This window comes from Artemia sp. Qi Xiang Cuo, chromosome 12, assembly GCF_049724085.1.
Source record: "Artemia sp. Qi Xiang Cuo chromosome 12, ASM4972408v1, whole genome shotgun sequence".
Lineage (NCBI taxonomy): Eukaryota > Metazoa > Arthropoda > Branchiopoda > Anostraca > Artemiidae > Artemia > Artemia sp. Qi Xiang Cuo.
In genome coordinates this window covers 14498386-14514711 of record NC_142805.1, presented here as the reverse complement: position 1 = coordinate 14514711, position 16326 = coordinate 14498386, and the positions used below count along the sequence as shown (strand labels likewise).

At 33.9% G+C, this 16326-nt stretch overlaps 1 protein-coding gene across 1 annotated transcript; it reads left to right on the top strand.

Annotated features, from left to right (window-relative positions):
• The first annotated feature begins 372 nt into the window (after positions 1–372).
• LOC148945813 (uncharacterized) lies at positions 373–9739 on the top strand. The gene is made up of 3 exons (XM_089097523.1): positions 373–464; positions 5632–5802; positions 9162–9739. Exons 1-3 carry the CDS (start codon positions 422–424, stop codon positions 9737–9739), a joined length of 792 nt encoding a protein of 263 aa, XP_088953649.1. The 5' UTR covers positions 373–421.
• Positions 9740–16326: the final 6587 nt, after the last annotated feature.

Below are 16326 nucleotides of genomic sequence, written 5' to 3'. Positions count from 1 at the left end.
TGATTTATAACCGCCTAATTATTACAATCCTTTTAAAATATTAATTACCGTTAATACAGTATCAACTTGCCCCATAGTGATATCAACTAGCTCTGATGGGGGGTAAAGTTGAAACATTTTGAGTTGTCCAGCCCAAAAAAAAATATTTCTATTGCCTAGTTTGCACCAAGTTTAAAAACATGCTTTTGTAACAAAATGTGCGAGCTTTAAGAATATGTTTTTTATGGTGAAATAATGCTAAGCATGACTTGGTAAAACAATAAAATGTTAAAACTGTCTCAACTAGCCCCACTATCCCCTACCATAATTATGGTATATAGCATCATATAGTGACTTATTAATAATTTGGATTCTAGAGATTTTTAACGATGTGGAACAGCCAAGAGAAACTGACTGTGAATTTGACCCAATTGTATAAAATATGGAAACACCCATGTTGTTGGGCTTCACTGCTGTTAAGCAAGGTAATTGCTATTATGGGTGCTTGATCAGTTTGCTTCTTATTTGTACTGCTTTTTCTACACAATTAGGACAGTTGTTACGATTCTCCACTTATTTTTGCTAATTTAACTTGAAAATAAATTAAACAGTTTATAACACCTAACTGTTATTAATTTAGAAAAAAAAACATGCCCAAAGAAATTGTCAAAAATAAAATATTGCTAACCAATGTTTGTATTACCTTACCATGGTGCAATTTGATAAATGATTGCCCTCAAATTAAGCATTTAACTATTTTACTTTAAGAGTTTTAAACAGTTTTTTAATTTTACTTTAGCACAAAGACAGGGATGTTTAGAAACAGCATAAATTTCAGAAACGATTAAAAAAAGCATTAATGTTTAAAAGTATGTCTTGTACCTCAGCTTTTGTTTAACCTGTCCTTTCTCTTCTTTGCAAACTTGTGTCTATCTAACGTCACCCCTTCCCCAAGCTCCCTCACTCTTTTTAAAAACTATTTAACTATTTCTGGGTGGAAACTTATTTTCTTTGCCACAAAAGGCAGGAAACTGTATTATGTTGAGGCACAGTCTCTTTTATTACCTAAAAGAGACACAAAAGATCATCATTTCCAGACAAATTAATTACAAAAAAAAAACTTTCTGAAAACGAAGTTTTTCAAAGAAAAGTAAAAGCCATATTAAAGTTAAGATTAGAAGATATAAAAGTCTAAAATAATTCAAACTCAAAATGACTAGAAATTACTATGGAAGAAAAATTGAAACCCAAAAACAAACTGGAATGAAGTAAACAGTCATAGCAAAAAAACATCCAACAGGTACTACTATAAATGAATAAATAAATCTTAAAACAAATAAAGCTTAAATTGAATATGCAAATCAAGTTTAAAAAAAAAAAAAAATTCTATTGAAGTATAAATGAAACTCAAACCAAACATAAATTAGATAAACAATCATATCAAATAAACATACAACAGGTACTAAAATAAATCATTAAATACATCTAAAAACGGTTAAAAGTAAATTTAACATGCAAATCAAGCTTAAAATGAACTTAGCTTAAAAACTCACTACAAACAAGAGTTTGGGTATGACCTCCTTCTCTCACTGTAAAAGTCTAAAACCTACTGCATCATTGGAGCTGTACTGAAAACGAATTATATTACAAGTATTTTCTTTTGTATATATTACAACATTGAAAATAAACATAAAAATTACAGAAAAATTAAATTTTGAACTGATGAGCTTTCAACAATTATCATCATTATGTATTGAATATTCAGTTTAATTTTATTAGTTTTTTTTTCAAGACTGATCAAGAAAAATATAGTTTTACTAAAAAAAAGATTTTGGATACTGGCCTTTTTCCTAACTGTAAAAGTCTAAAACCTGCTGTATCATTGGCACCTCACCGAAAACGAATTATATTACAAATATTTTCTTTTCCAGTTATTACAGCGTTGAAAATGAAAATTAAGTTACAGTGAAATACAATCTTTAACTGGTGAGTTTTCAACAATGAATATCATTATACATCAATTATATATGTTCAGTTTGATTTTATTAGTTCTTTTCAAAACTTTTAAAGAAACATATAGTATACAGTAAAGTGCCAATGACGCAGTAGGTTTTAGACTCTTACAGATAGGGAATGAGGCAGTACCCAAACTTTTCTTTGTAGAGATTTTATTCATTTTAAGCTTTATTTGCAATATTCAATTTTAATTTTACTTTTTTTAGATTTATTTATTTATGTTATCACCTTTGGTATGTTTGTTGGCTATGGTTGTTTATTTAGTGTGTGTTCGTTTTGGGTTTCATTTAAAACTTCGATAGCAAAAGATTTCTCCTCGTTTTAAGCAGGATCTTCATATTCAATTTAAGCTTTACTCGTTTTAAGATTTGTTTATTCAAAAGGTACTAATATACTTTTTGCATGTTTCTTGCTATGACTGTCTATATTTGGGTTTATGTTTTTGGGGGTTTCATTTGTTCTCTAATAGTAATTTCTGGTTGTTACGGTTTGAATTATTGTATGTTTTTATTTGTTCTTGTCGTAAGTTTAGTATCGCCTTTACTTTTCTTTGAGAAACTTTTTTTTAATTAGTTTTTGTTTGATTTTGGTTGCCAAATTTTCAAGTTTTTTAAAATTCCCTTTTTCCAATTTTTTTTTAATATATATTCAGATATTCAAATATTTAAAAATGCATGATAGTATTCCAATGAGTTATTTGGTTTTGGATTTAGATTTTTTTTTGGGGGGGGGGGGGGTAGGGAGGTAGGGCCAGGGCTCAGCTCCCGTAATTTTTGGAATAAAGTATCGTTAATAATTTATTTGGTGGGGAGCCTGGAGGGCTGAGAATCAGCTTCCATATGTTTTGGCATAAAACATTGTTTATATTTTTTGGAGGAAGGAGGACTTAGCCATGGAGGGAGGGTAAGTGGTTAGCTCCCATAATTTCTTAGACAAAAATTTTTTAATAACTTTTTGACATGGGGTCGGGCCATGGAGGGAGGGCAAGGGGTCAGCTCCCATGATTTTTGGAACAAAACGTCGTTAATAAGTTTTTTTGGTGGGAGGGAGTCGGGCCTTCGAGTACGGGCCAAAGGTCAGATCCGATGATTTTTGGAATAAAATGTCGTTAATAAGCTATTTTTGGCAGAGGGAGGATTAGGAGTCAGTTCTACGGTTAAAATTTTTTTTATCGGTAACAAGTTGTTGCTATTGGTCGGGGGGGGGAAGTTTCAACCCCGGAGTTTTGTTATATGATATTTGGTCTATTTTGAACAAAATAGTTATCTCAAAAATTCGATAGGATGCATTTGGACAAAAAAGGGCAGAGGAGAGGGCTAATTGTCCTCTGGTTCGTTTGGACACTTAAAAAAGGAACTAGAACTTTCCGTTTTCAATCCATTAAGTCCCCTCAAAGTTTCTACGTTCAGCCCTTCCATGAAAAACCTTATATCCCCCCGGGGTATAACTTAAATCACTTGTCTCCTGGATGCTGGGGGTTGTGTAAACCCTGGAGTTTTTTTTATAGGATCTTTGGTCTATTTTTAACAAAATGATTATCTAAAAAAATCAATCAGATGCAATTGGCGAAAAGAGGGTGTTGTTAGGGGGAGGGATAATTGCCATCCGGTTACTTTTGATTCTGCAAAAGGGAACTAGACATTTCAATTTTTAATCTTTTGAACTCCCTCCGAAGTTTATACGACCACCTCTTCCATAAAACCCTATATGCCCCTGGGCATAAATTACAACTCTCCCCTGAGCCCTCCTGCATTGGGGGGGAGGCCTTGGGGGGGGGGGGGGGTCGGGTTGCCCCTCCCCCTTAGGAGATACAAAATCAAACATGCCCTCTTTTATTAATGAAAAACAAACCTTACATGCTATCAATGGAAAACTTGTATAAGTGGCAGCCCTTGTTCAGGGGCTCTTGGGTGTTTGTCAACCCCTGAGTTATGGTTGTTTGACTTTTGGACTATTTTGAACGAAATGGCTATCTCAATATTTTGATCGGAAGCATTTTGGGATAGATGGGCGTGAGGAGGGGCTGGTTATCCTCCGGTAAGTTTAGACTCTTAAAAAGCAAATTCCGAACTTTGAGTTTCCAATCCAATTGGCCTCCTTCAAACTTTATACTATTACCTCTTACATAAAAACCTTATATGACAACAACAGGCAATTAGCAGAATTTATAGCGCTTGCTCCAGGGGATGAGGTAATGTTAACTCCGGAGGCATTGTTTTTCGCCTGTTGACTACTTTCAACAAAATAGCTATCTTAAAATTTTGATCGGGTCCATTTGAGGGAAAAGGTTTAAAGGGGGCTGGTCCCCCTCTGATTCCATTTGACTCTTAAAATGGAACGAAAACTTTCGATTTCCAATCAAATAAGCCGGTTTTTGGAAAATCACTTCAACTCTATGAAGTTTGATCGTAGGCTATATTTTGATTTAAGGTAAATCCTATTTCTACTTCAAATTCAACTAAATCTTGATTAATTTCAATAGAAATCTAGATGCTTTCTGTTGTAGTCTAGCTGCCTTCATTATTTGAAGACAGTCTTCATTATATGATGTTAAATAAAAAATGACAATGAATTGAACAAACACACATATATACACATGCCCTGCTAGTGGAAGGATATTAGGGCATTGCGTTTGATGTTAGGGAGTGGGTGTGACTGGCTGTAAACAACCATCACACATTTTTTGGGAGGGGGGGGGGGTTGGGGCATGAAGGGAAGCCCCGGGGTCAGCTCTCATGATGTTTGGAAAAAAATAACGTTAATGATATTGCTAAAATATTGCTAATAATAAATAATGATATCGCTATCTAAAATAATAATTAAACCATGTAACACAATTACCAAAATAATCCAAAAGTCCTTGGTGATAAAAATTACAAACATTTCCAAGCGTTGCTACGAAGCTTGGTTTGATGGTTATTTAGAAAACTCTTTGTCTCATTATTGATGGTTATTTCAAAAACTTTTTTTTCAACCTTGTAATTTGCATTTTGCGTCTTTTAATTTGTTTCATTCAAAGTCAATTTCTGACTCTTGATATAATCAGCCTTACTTCAAACAAACAGAACCTTCGTCAGGATTTCAGGCTTTTTTTAAGTTCCTAAAAAATCATATTATAAAACACATTAAAAATCAAATTAAAGAAAGTCTAGATCATTCCCGAGGAAAAAGGCTGATTAATATTATAATTCTGCCTCAGTGAATGGATAGATCTGAAACTAATGAGCTTATTGATATAAATATCTTTTCTAAATTTTTACTATTGACATAACACAAACAATAGTCAGTTTTTTTACTATTCTGCATCGTCACCTGTGTGGTTAGTCACTAATCAGCTTGAAATGCTATGTTTTTCTGACTAGGCAGTTTTTTTTTTTCTAAATGAATCTTAGGTTTTTGTTACTATAGGTGGTTGGCTCTTTTTAGGAAGACCTATTGGTTCAACCTTGATGAAAAAACTTTTTGAAAAAACCTATAATAATTGGCTATTGTCCTCATTATCCAAATCTAACTCCAGCTGAGCTTACAGAGTCACACCATTGACCCCCATCCCAAACCAAACGGTAAAAAAAATACGTGCCAGCGGCCTGATTTTATTTGAGTGTGTTTATTTGATTTTTAGTCTAGTTTTTGTAGAAGCTGAGGATATATCCTCAAATGACGTTAAAGATATTTTTGGAAGTACACATTCTATGCTATTTATTGAAAATGAAGCCAATCTTTTTGCTGTTTCTTCTGGCATATCTGGAGATTTTAAACTCAATGATGACCATCTTAAATTGGAGTCAAACATTGACCTAGATGAAGGTACGCTTTAGACATCCTCATCTTCTGTATTTTTGTGTGTCCAAAATGAGAAGATGTATCTTAAACGTTCCTTTAAATTGTAGCGCAGCCTGAAAGATAGGGGTTTATTGCATCAGAGTGGATTGGTTGCTTTTGAAAAAAAATATTTAGTAATCAATAATCCCAGATGGTTTTGATTATCAAGACATAGAATACTGTATCCAATTAAACCCCAGAATAACATGGCAAACTTAGTTTTATTTAAACATTTTAACCACAGCTTCCGATTGGTATGTCTGAAATCGCTTTTGTAGGACTTACAAACCAGCCTTTAAAAATTATATTATTACAACATCAATAATCATAAACAATGATTAAAAGATAAAATATCACATCGACTCTAACTGAACCCTTTTTAAATTTCTTTTAGACTTTTATTATGTTCTAAAATGTCTGTTTTGATATTAGGGACCATGATATTTAAAGAAGCTTTTAGGGAGACCATTGAAATTAAAATAACTTATGGAAAAATTTGGATTTTAATAGAGACGCTGGTCAATTTGGCTTAAACTAAATTTACATTTTTCTACAATCAAATAAAGTAAATTTCGTTTCTCCCAATACTTTTGACCTCTGCTTACCTGATCTAGGAAATGAAAGAAATTTGTTTCATTAACTGCTTTTAAAAATATAGATCATCAAACAATATGTAATTAATTTGTTGTTTTGTATAAATTTCAATGTTTTATTTGTATTATTTTAGTTTATCTGCTGAAAACTGTCACTGTATATTTGACCGAAATATCCAGATTTTTGTTGATGTTTTACTATTAAATAACAAAATCTGGTGTTGTTGAACAGTTAATTGAACATCATGGAAAGGTAGTGTGTTCTTCGAAACTACCTACCTCAAGGAGGATTTTAAAATCTTCTTCTATATCTTTACAATATCTTTAGATTTTACAAGAGAGTTTACTTTTTTAAATTTTCTGGAATACTTTTATGGATTATTGGATGATCATAGATATTTTCCAAAAACATTTGCATTCTGAAAATAATCAACATTATACTAGTAATAATGGCGTTTTCTTAGGATCATTATTATCAATCTGTAGATTGTGCCTTCCAAATCATGTGAAAGGGAGAAATTAATACGAGTACATAAATAAATTAGCCTCTTGAGGTTTTACGTGTTCGGGGTACTAGATGAAATTTTAAGAAGGCTGAGTCGCTAAGCTAAGGATTAACTGAATATAAAAAGGTGACGTCGGGCAAACAAAAGATTGAAAAGCTTGAAAGAACAGGGGGCGAAATCTGCAAACCAAGATTAGACTATTGGAAGCGACAGTGATGACAGTGGTCAAGTAGGGTTCTTAAGTATGGGTGCTCCAAAAGCGGATGAAGATTTGCTGCAAGTTTTTCAGGAAAATTGCCTACAGATTGTTCTGGGTACCCGGTTGACTGACCGTATGTAACACAATAGGCTGTATGAAAACTGTGGATCAATTCCACTTTCTAAGGCGGTAACGAGAGAAAGGTTAAGATGGTTGAGGCACGTTCTGCAGATGGAGGATGACATATTGCCGAAGATTGTCTTTTTGGCCAACCGTCTCGGGCTAAACAGAAAGCAGGTCGTCTGTGGTTGGGGTGGGAGGATGTCAAAAAGACTAATTTAAGGGAGATTTTAACTCCCTGGGAGGGTGTAAAGAGAGAGGTTTTGAATACATTGGGGTGGAGAAGTAGTGTGTGTAGCTGCGTTGGCCTCAGGCAGCTAGGTGCAGCGGTGAGCTGTTAGTGGTAGTAGTTTTAAATGATGTATGGATTTGCAATTGAAGGCAGTAATTTTCCAGTCTCCTAGGATCTTGATCCATTGGATTACATTCAAGAAAAACATGTTTAGTGTTCCCGGATGTCTGAGAGCAATTGCTGCATATGGGGTGTTGTAGAAAATCTATTTAAAAAGATCACTATTAACTAAAATAGTTCCTGCTTTTCGTTTAATATTTAGCATGAACGTATATTAGACTATACAGGACATTAAAATCATTAGACTTCAAAGGACAAAGAACGATTCTTGTTTGAGCTCAAACAACCTCTCTAAAATCCATAGTCCTTACATTTCTTGGCGGGGGGGGGGGAGTGTCTGCTGCCTTATTTGCAAGATTTTCTGCCATTATTTTATATATGATATTTTTACGGCTAGGTATATGATTACGTGCAATAGAACATCTGGTTGATAATAGCAAACCGATCTTTTAGCGTATACCTTTAAAGTCGTGATCATCAGCATGGTAATTTAATTGACTTAGAAGATGAATTGATGGAAGAGAATCTGACAGGAACTGGATGATGAATGAACAGGAACTGGAGGAACTGGAGAGTACTGATGAATCACTCGGAAAAATATTCAGATTTAGGTTTTTGATAGAGGCAGGTGCACCAGCTTTTGAATCTAACAGAACCCTCAGTATAAACATGTATATAATAAGAAAAATGGATATTCACATAATATGCAAAGGTTGCCTTAACTTCTTCGGCTGAATGACAATATTTATTTTTTGGCAGCATGCCCGTATGTCTCTCAATAAGAGATATCTCTCACGACGGGGAATTCATAAAGGGGAAAGCATCCATCCACTGAGAAGACCAGTCCAAAGTCTCCTTTCGATAAAACTCCATAAAGATGAAACTAAATTCATAGGGGTGATTTATTCAAATTCAAAATGTTAATTAACTTATGCTTGTATTCTGGTGTAGTGGCTTCTTCTCTGAAGCAGAGTTTTTTCCTGCAGTTGGGTGATCCCTGACAGGTTTCTTCTTTTAGTAAATGGGGCGTGCTAAAAAAAAAGTGTCATAGCAATACGGACTGCAGATTTTTGTAATGTCATCAGGATGTGAGGAACTATTTACAAAACAATGAATGCCATATTCCATCTTCAGACTTATATAAACTTAAAAAAAATGAGTCATTCCTTCTAGTGATGGACTTCGATTAAAATTAGCAAAATGTGTTAGTAGAGCTAGTTTCTGGATAGTGTTATTCCAGAGATAATTTATTAGATTGTGGAATCAGCCGTCTTAGTTTGGAATCAGAAACAGTTCCCAATAAGGAGAGCTATTCAAAACAATACCTTAGATATTTTTGTCTATTAATTCGGATTGCTTTGCTTTTAGAAGTCGAAATAGACAAACCTACTGCTTTTGAGAAGTGAGAGAATTGTGTCACGAGGTAAAAGTCATTAAGATTTATTTTAATATAACTGTATAAGGCTAAAAACTTTCAGAGCTGAGTTGTGTGCTAAACTTACAATGAGCTAGAAAAATAGAAGTCATTGTAATTTCGAGAGAATTTTACACTATTTTAGTTCTTTTTGTTGCAGTGTCCTTTGACAATGATATGAGCAAACAAGGATATGGATTACCTGGTATGTCAGGTCCTGCAAGGATATGTCTAAAAAAAGAAAAGAGTTTGACCTATCAAAATGAGGTGCCGAGTCAAATTTATAAATTTGGTGAAAATAATGTGGGAAAACAGGAGGTTTCTCATACTGGAAAAACACCTTTCGTCTGTGATATTTGTAAGAAAAGTTTTACTAGTAGTGTTAATTTATCTCGTCATCAAAGAACTCATACTGGAAAAAAACGATTCGAGTGTGATAGATGTGAGAAACGTTTTAAGTCTTTTTACGGGTTATCTTATCATCAGAGAACTCATACTGGAGAAAAACCTTTTGAATGTGATATATGTAAGAAATGTTTTACTTCAAGTGCCGGTTTATCTGGTCATCACCGAACTCATACTGGAGATAAACCTTTTGAATGTGATATTTGCGAGAAAAAGTTCTGTGAAAAGTCGAACCTCTCTAAACATCAAAGAACTCATACTGGAGAAAAACCCTTCAAATGTGATAGATGTCAGAAGTGTTTTATTTCAATTTACGGATTATCATGTCATTAGAGAACTCATCCTGGAAAAAAACCTTTTGATTGTCATATATGTAAGTAAGGTTTTTCTTCAAGTGCCATTTTATCCCATCATCATGGAAATCGTACTGGAGAAAAAACATTTGTCTTTCTTATATTCGAGAAAACAGTACCCGCAAAAGTCCTTCTAATTATTCACCAAAGAACTCATATGGGAACCAAACATTTTGAATTTGATATATGCAAGAAATGTTTTTCTTCAAGTTATTGGTTATCTTACCATCAGAGAACTCATACTGGAAAAAAACCTTTTGAATTTGATATATGCAAGAAATGTTTTTCTTCGAGTGCCAGCTTATTGGATCATCAAAGAATTAATATTGGAGAAAAAGCTTTTAAATGTGATACATTCAAGAGAAGTTTTACATCAAGTAAGGGGTTATCTTATCATCTAAGAAGCCATACTGAGGGAAAACCCATTGTTTAAGGCTGTTATATGTATATTAAAATGTTCATATTTGATTTATCAAAGAATTTATATTACAGAAGTTTTTTTCTCAGCAATCCATAAGAAAACCTTACGGATAGCAATTTTATTGCAATTCTTTCTTTGTTAAGCTTTTTGTATATATTTTCTGTATTGTATATATGTTTTCGTTATATTTAACAGCTTGCTTTCTATTGGTGATTGACTAAAGGCATGAACTTTATTCCTACATTAAATAAGAAAACAACTGATTTTCACTAACACGGGTAAATCCACAGGGAATTCTTTTTTTTTCGCTGATCGGCTGAAATATGTTTTGATTTGATAAAAATTATATTGTTTGATATTTTGTAGTTTACACGCATGAACAAATATTTTAAGGAAGGATTGTCCGTGTTCAGTATGAAATTTCTTATGAAAAAGTCTTATTAATATTCTTTTCCGGGGGTATGCAGAACTAAGTTCCGTAAATGCTAATTTGTTTTACTCTACTTATTGCATGGTTTGTTTAGTGTCTTGCTCCTTGCTAGAGTGACAGCAGAATGTTAGGGTTAGAAAATCTATTCAAATAGGTCAATGATAAGTTTTTTTTAATAATAATAAAAAGTTTTCTTAAAAATCGAATAAGACCATACAAAGAAGGTCCCAATGTAAATATCACTAGGCCTATATCATAACTTAGAAAAAATTATCATCTCTCTATATCCCAAAAAAAACATCATAGAGAAAAACAATCTTCAATTATTCTAGTTTCTTTATTTGTTCATTTATATATTTTCTAACCTGAAATATTGTACTTTTTAAAGTCGTCTTCAATTAGTCACCTATTTAAAATACTTTGTTCAGCCTTTTATCTGATAATATTGCTCCCAAATATTTAACTTTTTCACAGAGTGAGAGAGGCTTTGAGCACAAATTCCTTAAGCCATGTTTCAATAGGTTTTGGGAGTGAATTTCATATTAAAGCTGTAAGGGAGATACCCACTATTCAGAAGAAGACCCACAGTTGAAATGCTGGGAATGTAAGGTTCTCCTTAATTAAAAATTGAGCATTAAATCCTAAAAAAAGCTTCTGTAAGACTGTCAACTAAGATACCAGTATACTAACAGTGTTGTCAGGTGATAATTGATTCTGAATAGCTTAAGGATTGTTATTTTGTGATTGTTTAACTTGGATTTTACTTTTGAAATGGAGCTGTCTGCCTTCTTTTCGATAATTAAAGTTTGCAATCATTATTACATGAATGTATAATATGCCCTCAGGGCATAACTTGTAACCCTTGCCCTGAGGGCTCTGAGGGGAGGGGTTGTCATCCTCAAAGACCTTATTCCCAGAACTTTCAACTACGTTGAACAAAATGACTATCTCAAAATTTTGATTGGATGTGTTTTGATAAATGGTGGGTGTGAGAGGGGGGAGTAGTTGCCCTCCAATCACTTTTGACTATTAGAAAGGGCACTAGCCCTTTGAATTTTCTTTTTCAAGTTTCTATGACAAAGATTTCAATGAAAACCTTATATACCCCCAGGGCATAACTTACAACCCTTGCCCTGAGGGCTCTCGCGGGGAAGTGTCATCCTCAAAGACCTAATTTCCAGAACTTTCAACTGCGTTGAACAAAATGGCTATCTCAAAATTTTGTTTGGATGTGTTTTGATAAATGGTGGGCGTGAGAGGGGGGAGTAGTTGCCCTCAAATCACTTTTGACTATTAAAAAGGGCACTAGCCCTTTGAATTTCCAATCGAATGTGTTCTTTTTCAAGTTTCTACGACAAAGATTTCAATGAGAACCTTATATGCCCCCAGGGCATAACTTGCAACCATTGCCCTAAGGGCTCTGGGACGGGGGGGGGGGGTGTCATCCTCAAAGACCTAATTTTCCAGAACTGCTAACTACGTTGAACAAAATTGCTATCTCAAAATTATGATTTGATGTGTTTGGGGAAAAGGTGGGTGTCACTTTCGACTATTAAAAAGGGTACTATCCCTTTGAATTTCCAATCGAATGAGCCTTTCTTGAAATTTCTACGACAACGCTTTCTAAGCCCCCAGGGCATAGCTTACATCCCTTGCCCTGAGAGCTATGGGGGAGTGTCCTCCTCACAAACATAATTTCTATCTGGAAATCAACTACTCTGAAAAAAATGGCAAATCTCAAAATTTTGATTGGTTGTGTTTGGGGAAATGGTGGGCATGGAAGGGGTGTTAGTTGCCTTCCAATCACTTTCGACTATTAAAAAGGGCACTAGCCCTTCCAATTTCCAATCGAATGAGACCTTTTCTAAGTTTCTAAGACAACTCCTTCGATACGAAGTGCCCTGATATGGAATAAAACAAAAAATAAATAATACATTGTGCCAACATCATTCTTTATTTAGGCAGCGCTATGCTGCCTATGATTCACGCCGGTCCTTGATTGTTTTACTTTTGAAAAAAAAATTCGGGTTTGGACTTTATTGAATGGAAAGGGATCGTCAACAACTCTTTTTGTGCTGTACTTTGCGACGACTTCCCCAAAAAGCGTCCTGAAACCTGCGCTTGAGCATAAAGTTTACCTTTTGATCTGTATTCTTTTCACAAAACAATTCTTGCTTTTTCAATTGTTCACTTTAAAAATGGTCTTTAGTCCACATATTATTAGAAAGAATAGTTGGAAGAAATTTTGAAAGCTGTCTATTAGTTCGTTAAGAAGCTTTTGAGCTGAAACTGCTAGTATTTACCTCAGTGACTTTTTTCAGTGCTTTGGAAAATTTTCGATAAAAAAAATTCAGCACAAGCAAGCCACTTTTATCAACCTTTTGAAAACTTAGAAATCATACTTAAAGTGATTTGCATATGGAATAGTACTTGTTTGATGCTCAGTTATTCATGGAATTTTTTTAACTTGAATCATTACTTTGACTTTATTTCCTTTAGCTTGACTTTACTTATATTTGGTGTGTTGTAGCTTGGTCCAAGCAGGAACTTTTTTGTCATTAATACTGACAAATGTCAAGATTTTGCAGTAAAAAGAAAAAAAATAGTTACAAGTTTTGAGTGTGGTGAGGCGTCATTCAAACTTAAATTGGATTGATCCAATTCTAGGTTGACTCCAATCTCTTGCATTTTGAAGATAGACAAAATTCAAAAACACAAGTTGATTTGAAAAAAGAAACTGTGTTATAGTTTTGCGGCTTACAATATTTTTAATTAGTTTATCAGACTGCCTTAATCAAGATATAGATACTCTCACATGTTCCTGAAGTTTTGTTGAAGATATTTTGAAGAGTCCAAAACAAAATTGCTTGTAGCCTATTTTTTGGGACACGATTGGAAAGTAGTAGGTCCTGATCTGCTGGTTGCAGCAGCTGTAGTTAGCTCATAGGGTTTAGGGGACGTCATCTATATTCGGATTCGTGTGCCTTGCCAAATCTATCCAATTACCCATACCTAGTCCCTCCCTTCTCCAGGAAAGTGAATACCTATGAAATCGGAAGAAAATGCTAAAAGAAGTTTGTTGAAGACTGTCTTTCTTCTTTGGCCATTGGTTGTTGTTTCAAGATTGTGTGAACTGGTTTATTTTCTCTCTTGCAAAATTGTGGGAATGTGAGGTAAGTAGGTCTTTTGTTTGGAGCACGACGAAATAAACTTGGCATCACGTAAAAAACTAATGATTATTCTAAGCTAATAGGTAAGTTAAGATTGTTTATCATCAAGGAATATACCCGTATACCAGACACTTTACGCAGCTGTAGAGATGCTATTTATAAACATATCGAAAGAAATTATTAGAAAAAATTCTACATCATACATATCGAAAGAAGCTGTTTTTCTTGATGATTTCAAATAAATTTCATAATTTCAAGATACCCTTCTGTCGTTGGCATTGTTAAAAGTTCAAAATAACAAACTTTTATTAAAAGATTAAATTAACAGAATCAGTTTTTTTTTCAAATGCCAAATGACTATATTATAATAAATACTAACATAATAAAGCTAATAAAAAAACTAGTTATCAGGACTTTACTTATAGTTTTAAAAATAGTAAAGGGAGTAGCACAATTAACATGCAGCAAATAGAGGGAAAAAAATAGTAGTTACCTGCAAGGATTATCCCTAGTTCAGTGAATAAATGCTACTGCGACTACTGCTGATAACTCAGCAGTACCAAGCCATCTGAGGGCAACACAGCTGCCTATGCTCCTTCTCTGTCATAGTCAAATCAAAGCATCATTCTTTACGTCGTCCCATGAAGTTTGGATTTTAGCTGGCCGAGGCTAATGAAAGGTGCGTCTCCTTGGAGTATTTTCAATGCCTTAATCACTAAAAAAGTTCTGTAATGTAAAGTAAAGCGTAAATGACGCAGAAGGCTTTAGACTTTTACAGTTAGGGAAGGATGCAGTAGGCAGTTTCTTGTTAATAGTGACTTTTTGTTCGTTTCAAGTTTGATTTGATATTCAATATACGTTTTCCTATTATTAAGATTTATTTATTCATTTATTAGTACCAATTTTTTGTTTGTTTGCGATGTTTGTTTATTTAATTTCTGTTTGTTTTGGGTTTCATTTATTCTTTAATAGTTACTTCTGCTATTTTGGTCGATTTGAGTTTGATTTATTATAGGAATTTATTCCTGCTGGTCTTAAGTTTAATATGGATCTTTGCTTTTCTTTGAAAACTTTTTTTGTCAGTTTTTTTTTTAACTAGTTTCTGTTCTTTTTTTATTTCCAAAGTTTCAAGTTTTCAACATTCCCCTTTTCAACTTCAATCTTGTTTAACATCAAAGTATCAAAACATCAAAAGTGATTTCTTTTCAAAATCAAAGTTTGACTCCCCCTCAACATTCTCTGAAAGTAGTCACAATTGCAGTCACAACTAGTCTCATTTTACAGCCGTAATAGCAACAACTTTATAAGTGAAGTTTCAAGTTAATACGTTTGCCTATTCCTAGGGTATTGCAGCTTCTTTTGATTTAGCTCAGCATAACCCCAACATTTTCGAAATTTTGCTTCAACACCCTTAACCTTTTTTTACATATGCGAAAAAAACACTCCCTTTTCCTAACTAATAAATCCTGCAGGTAAATCCTTGCCTCAGGGGCTTGGCTCCTTCAGAGACTTAGCTATCAGACGTTGTGACTATTTTAAATAAAAATCGCCTTTTAAGATATCTATCACTGTTTAAGATATAATGTAAAAGGACAAGAGGAGGGAGGAGGGATGCCCTTCGTTCATTTTTCCACATGCCTTTAAAGTTTCAACTTAACACCCCTAGCCGTTCCTTAGATATCTTTGCTGTTTACATTCGAAAACCTTCCTGCATATTGTGTGCTTTGATTTTGTTTAAAACCCCCTTAAACATTTTCTAAAAATTGTACCTTAATATTCTTAGCCTTTTTGGAGACTTGGGATCAATTATGCCCCCTATCCTCTATTACTGTGCTTGTATAATAACAATGGGCAACTTGTATAACTTATAACACTTGTCCCAGGGGCTGTGAGGGTTAAGTCATGCCAAGAGGTATAGTTATTTGACTATTTTGAACAAGATGGTTGTTTAAAATTTTTTATCAGATATCTGTGGTGGGAGGTTGGCTAGGAAGGAAATTGCAGGGGGGACACTTGCTCTGACGACTTTTTAACATTTTCCTCAACATGCCCTGAAAGTTTAAACTTAATACCCTTAGCTTTTCTTGAGATATTGCAGATACACCTTTATGGTAATTAGGATGTACATAGTATCTTTAGATTTAGTGTAACATGCCCTAAACTTTCCCTGAAATTTCAACTTAATAGTATTAGCCCTTTCGGACATAACTAGAATAAAAAATTCCTCCCTTTTCCTAATGATAAATACCATATGTAAAAAAGTGTATATTGTATAATGTACAATCCTCACCGTGGGGGCTGTGGGAGGCATTACATCCCTAGAGGTATAGGTACAAGACTTTTTAACTGTTTTGAACAAAATCGTTTTTTCAAAATTTTGGTCAGTAATAAGGAGAGGAAACATCTGAAAAGGGAAAGAGGGGCTGATACAACCTCTGGCAGCTCTTCAACATCCGTCTCAACAGCACCTGAAATTTTCGAGTTAATACCATCAGCCATAATAGTAATACAATATTTTATTGTGTTCAGCATCCCTCGCCAAAGCT

What these genes read in the sequence shown, in the direction of transcription:
- LOC148945813 (XM_089097523.1), top strand. Translation starts at nt 422, where the DNA reads ATGGAAACACCCATGTTGTTGGGCTTCACTGCTGTTAAGCAAG. An exon ending in CTTCACTGCTGTTAAGCAAG is followed by an intron (nt 465 to 5,631) that starts GTAATTGCTATT and finishes TAGTTTTTGTAG; the next exon opens with AAGCTGAGGATATATCCTCA. An exon ending in AAACATTGACCTAGATGAAG is followed by an intron (nt 5,803 to 9,161) that starts GTACGCTTTAGA and finishes TTTTTGTTGCAG; the next exon opens with TGTCCTTTGACAATGATATG.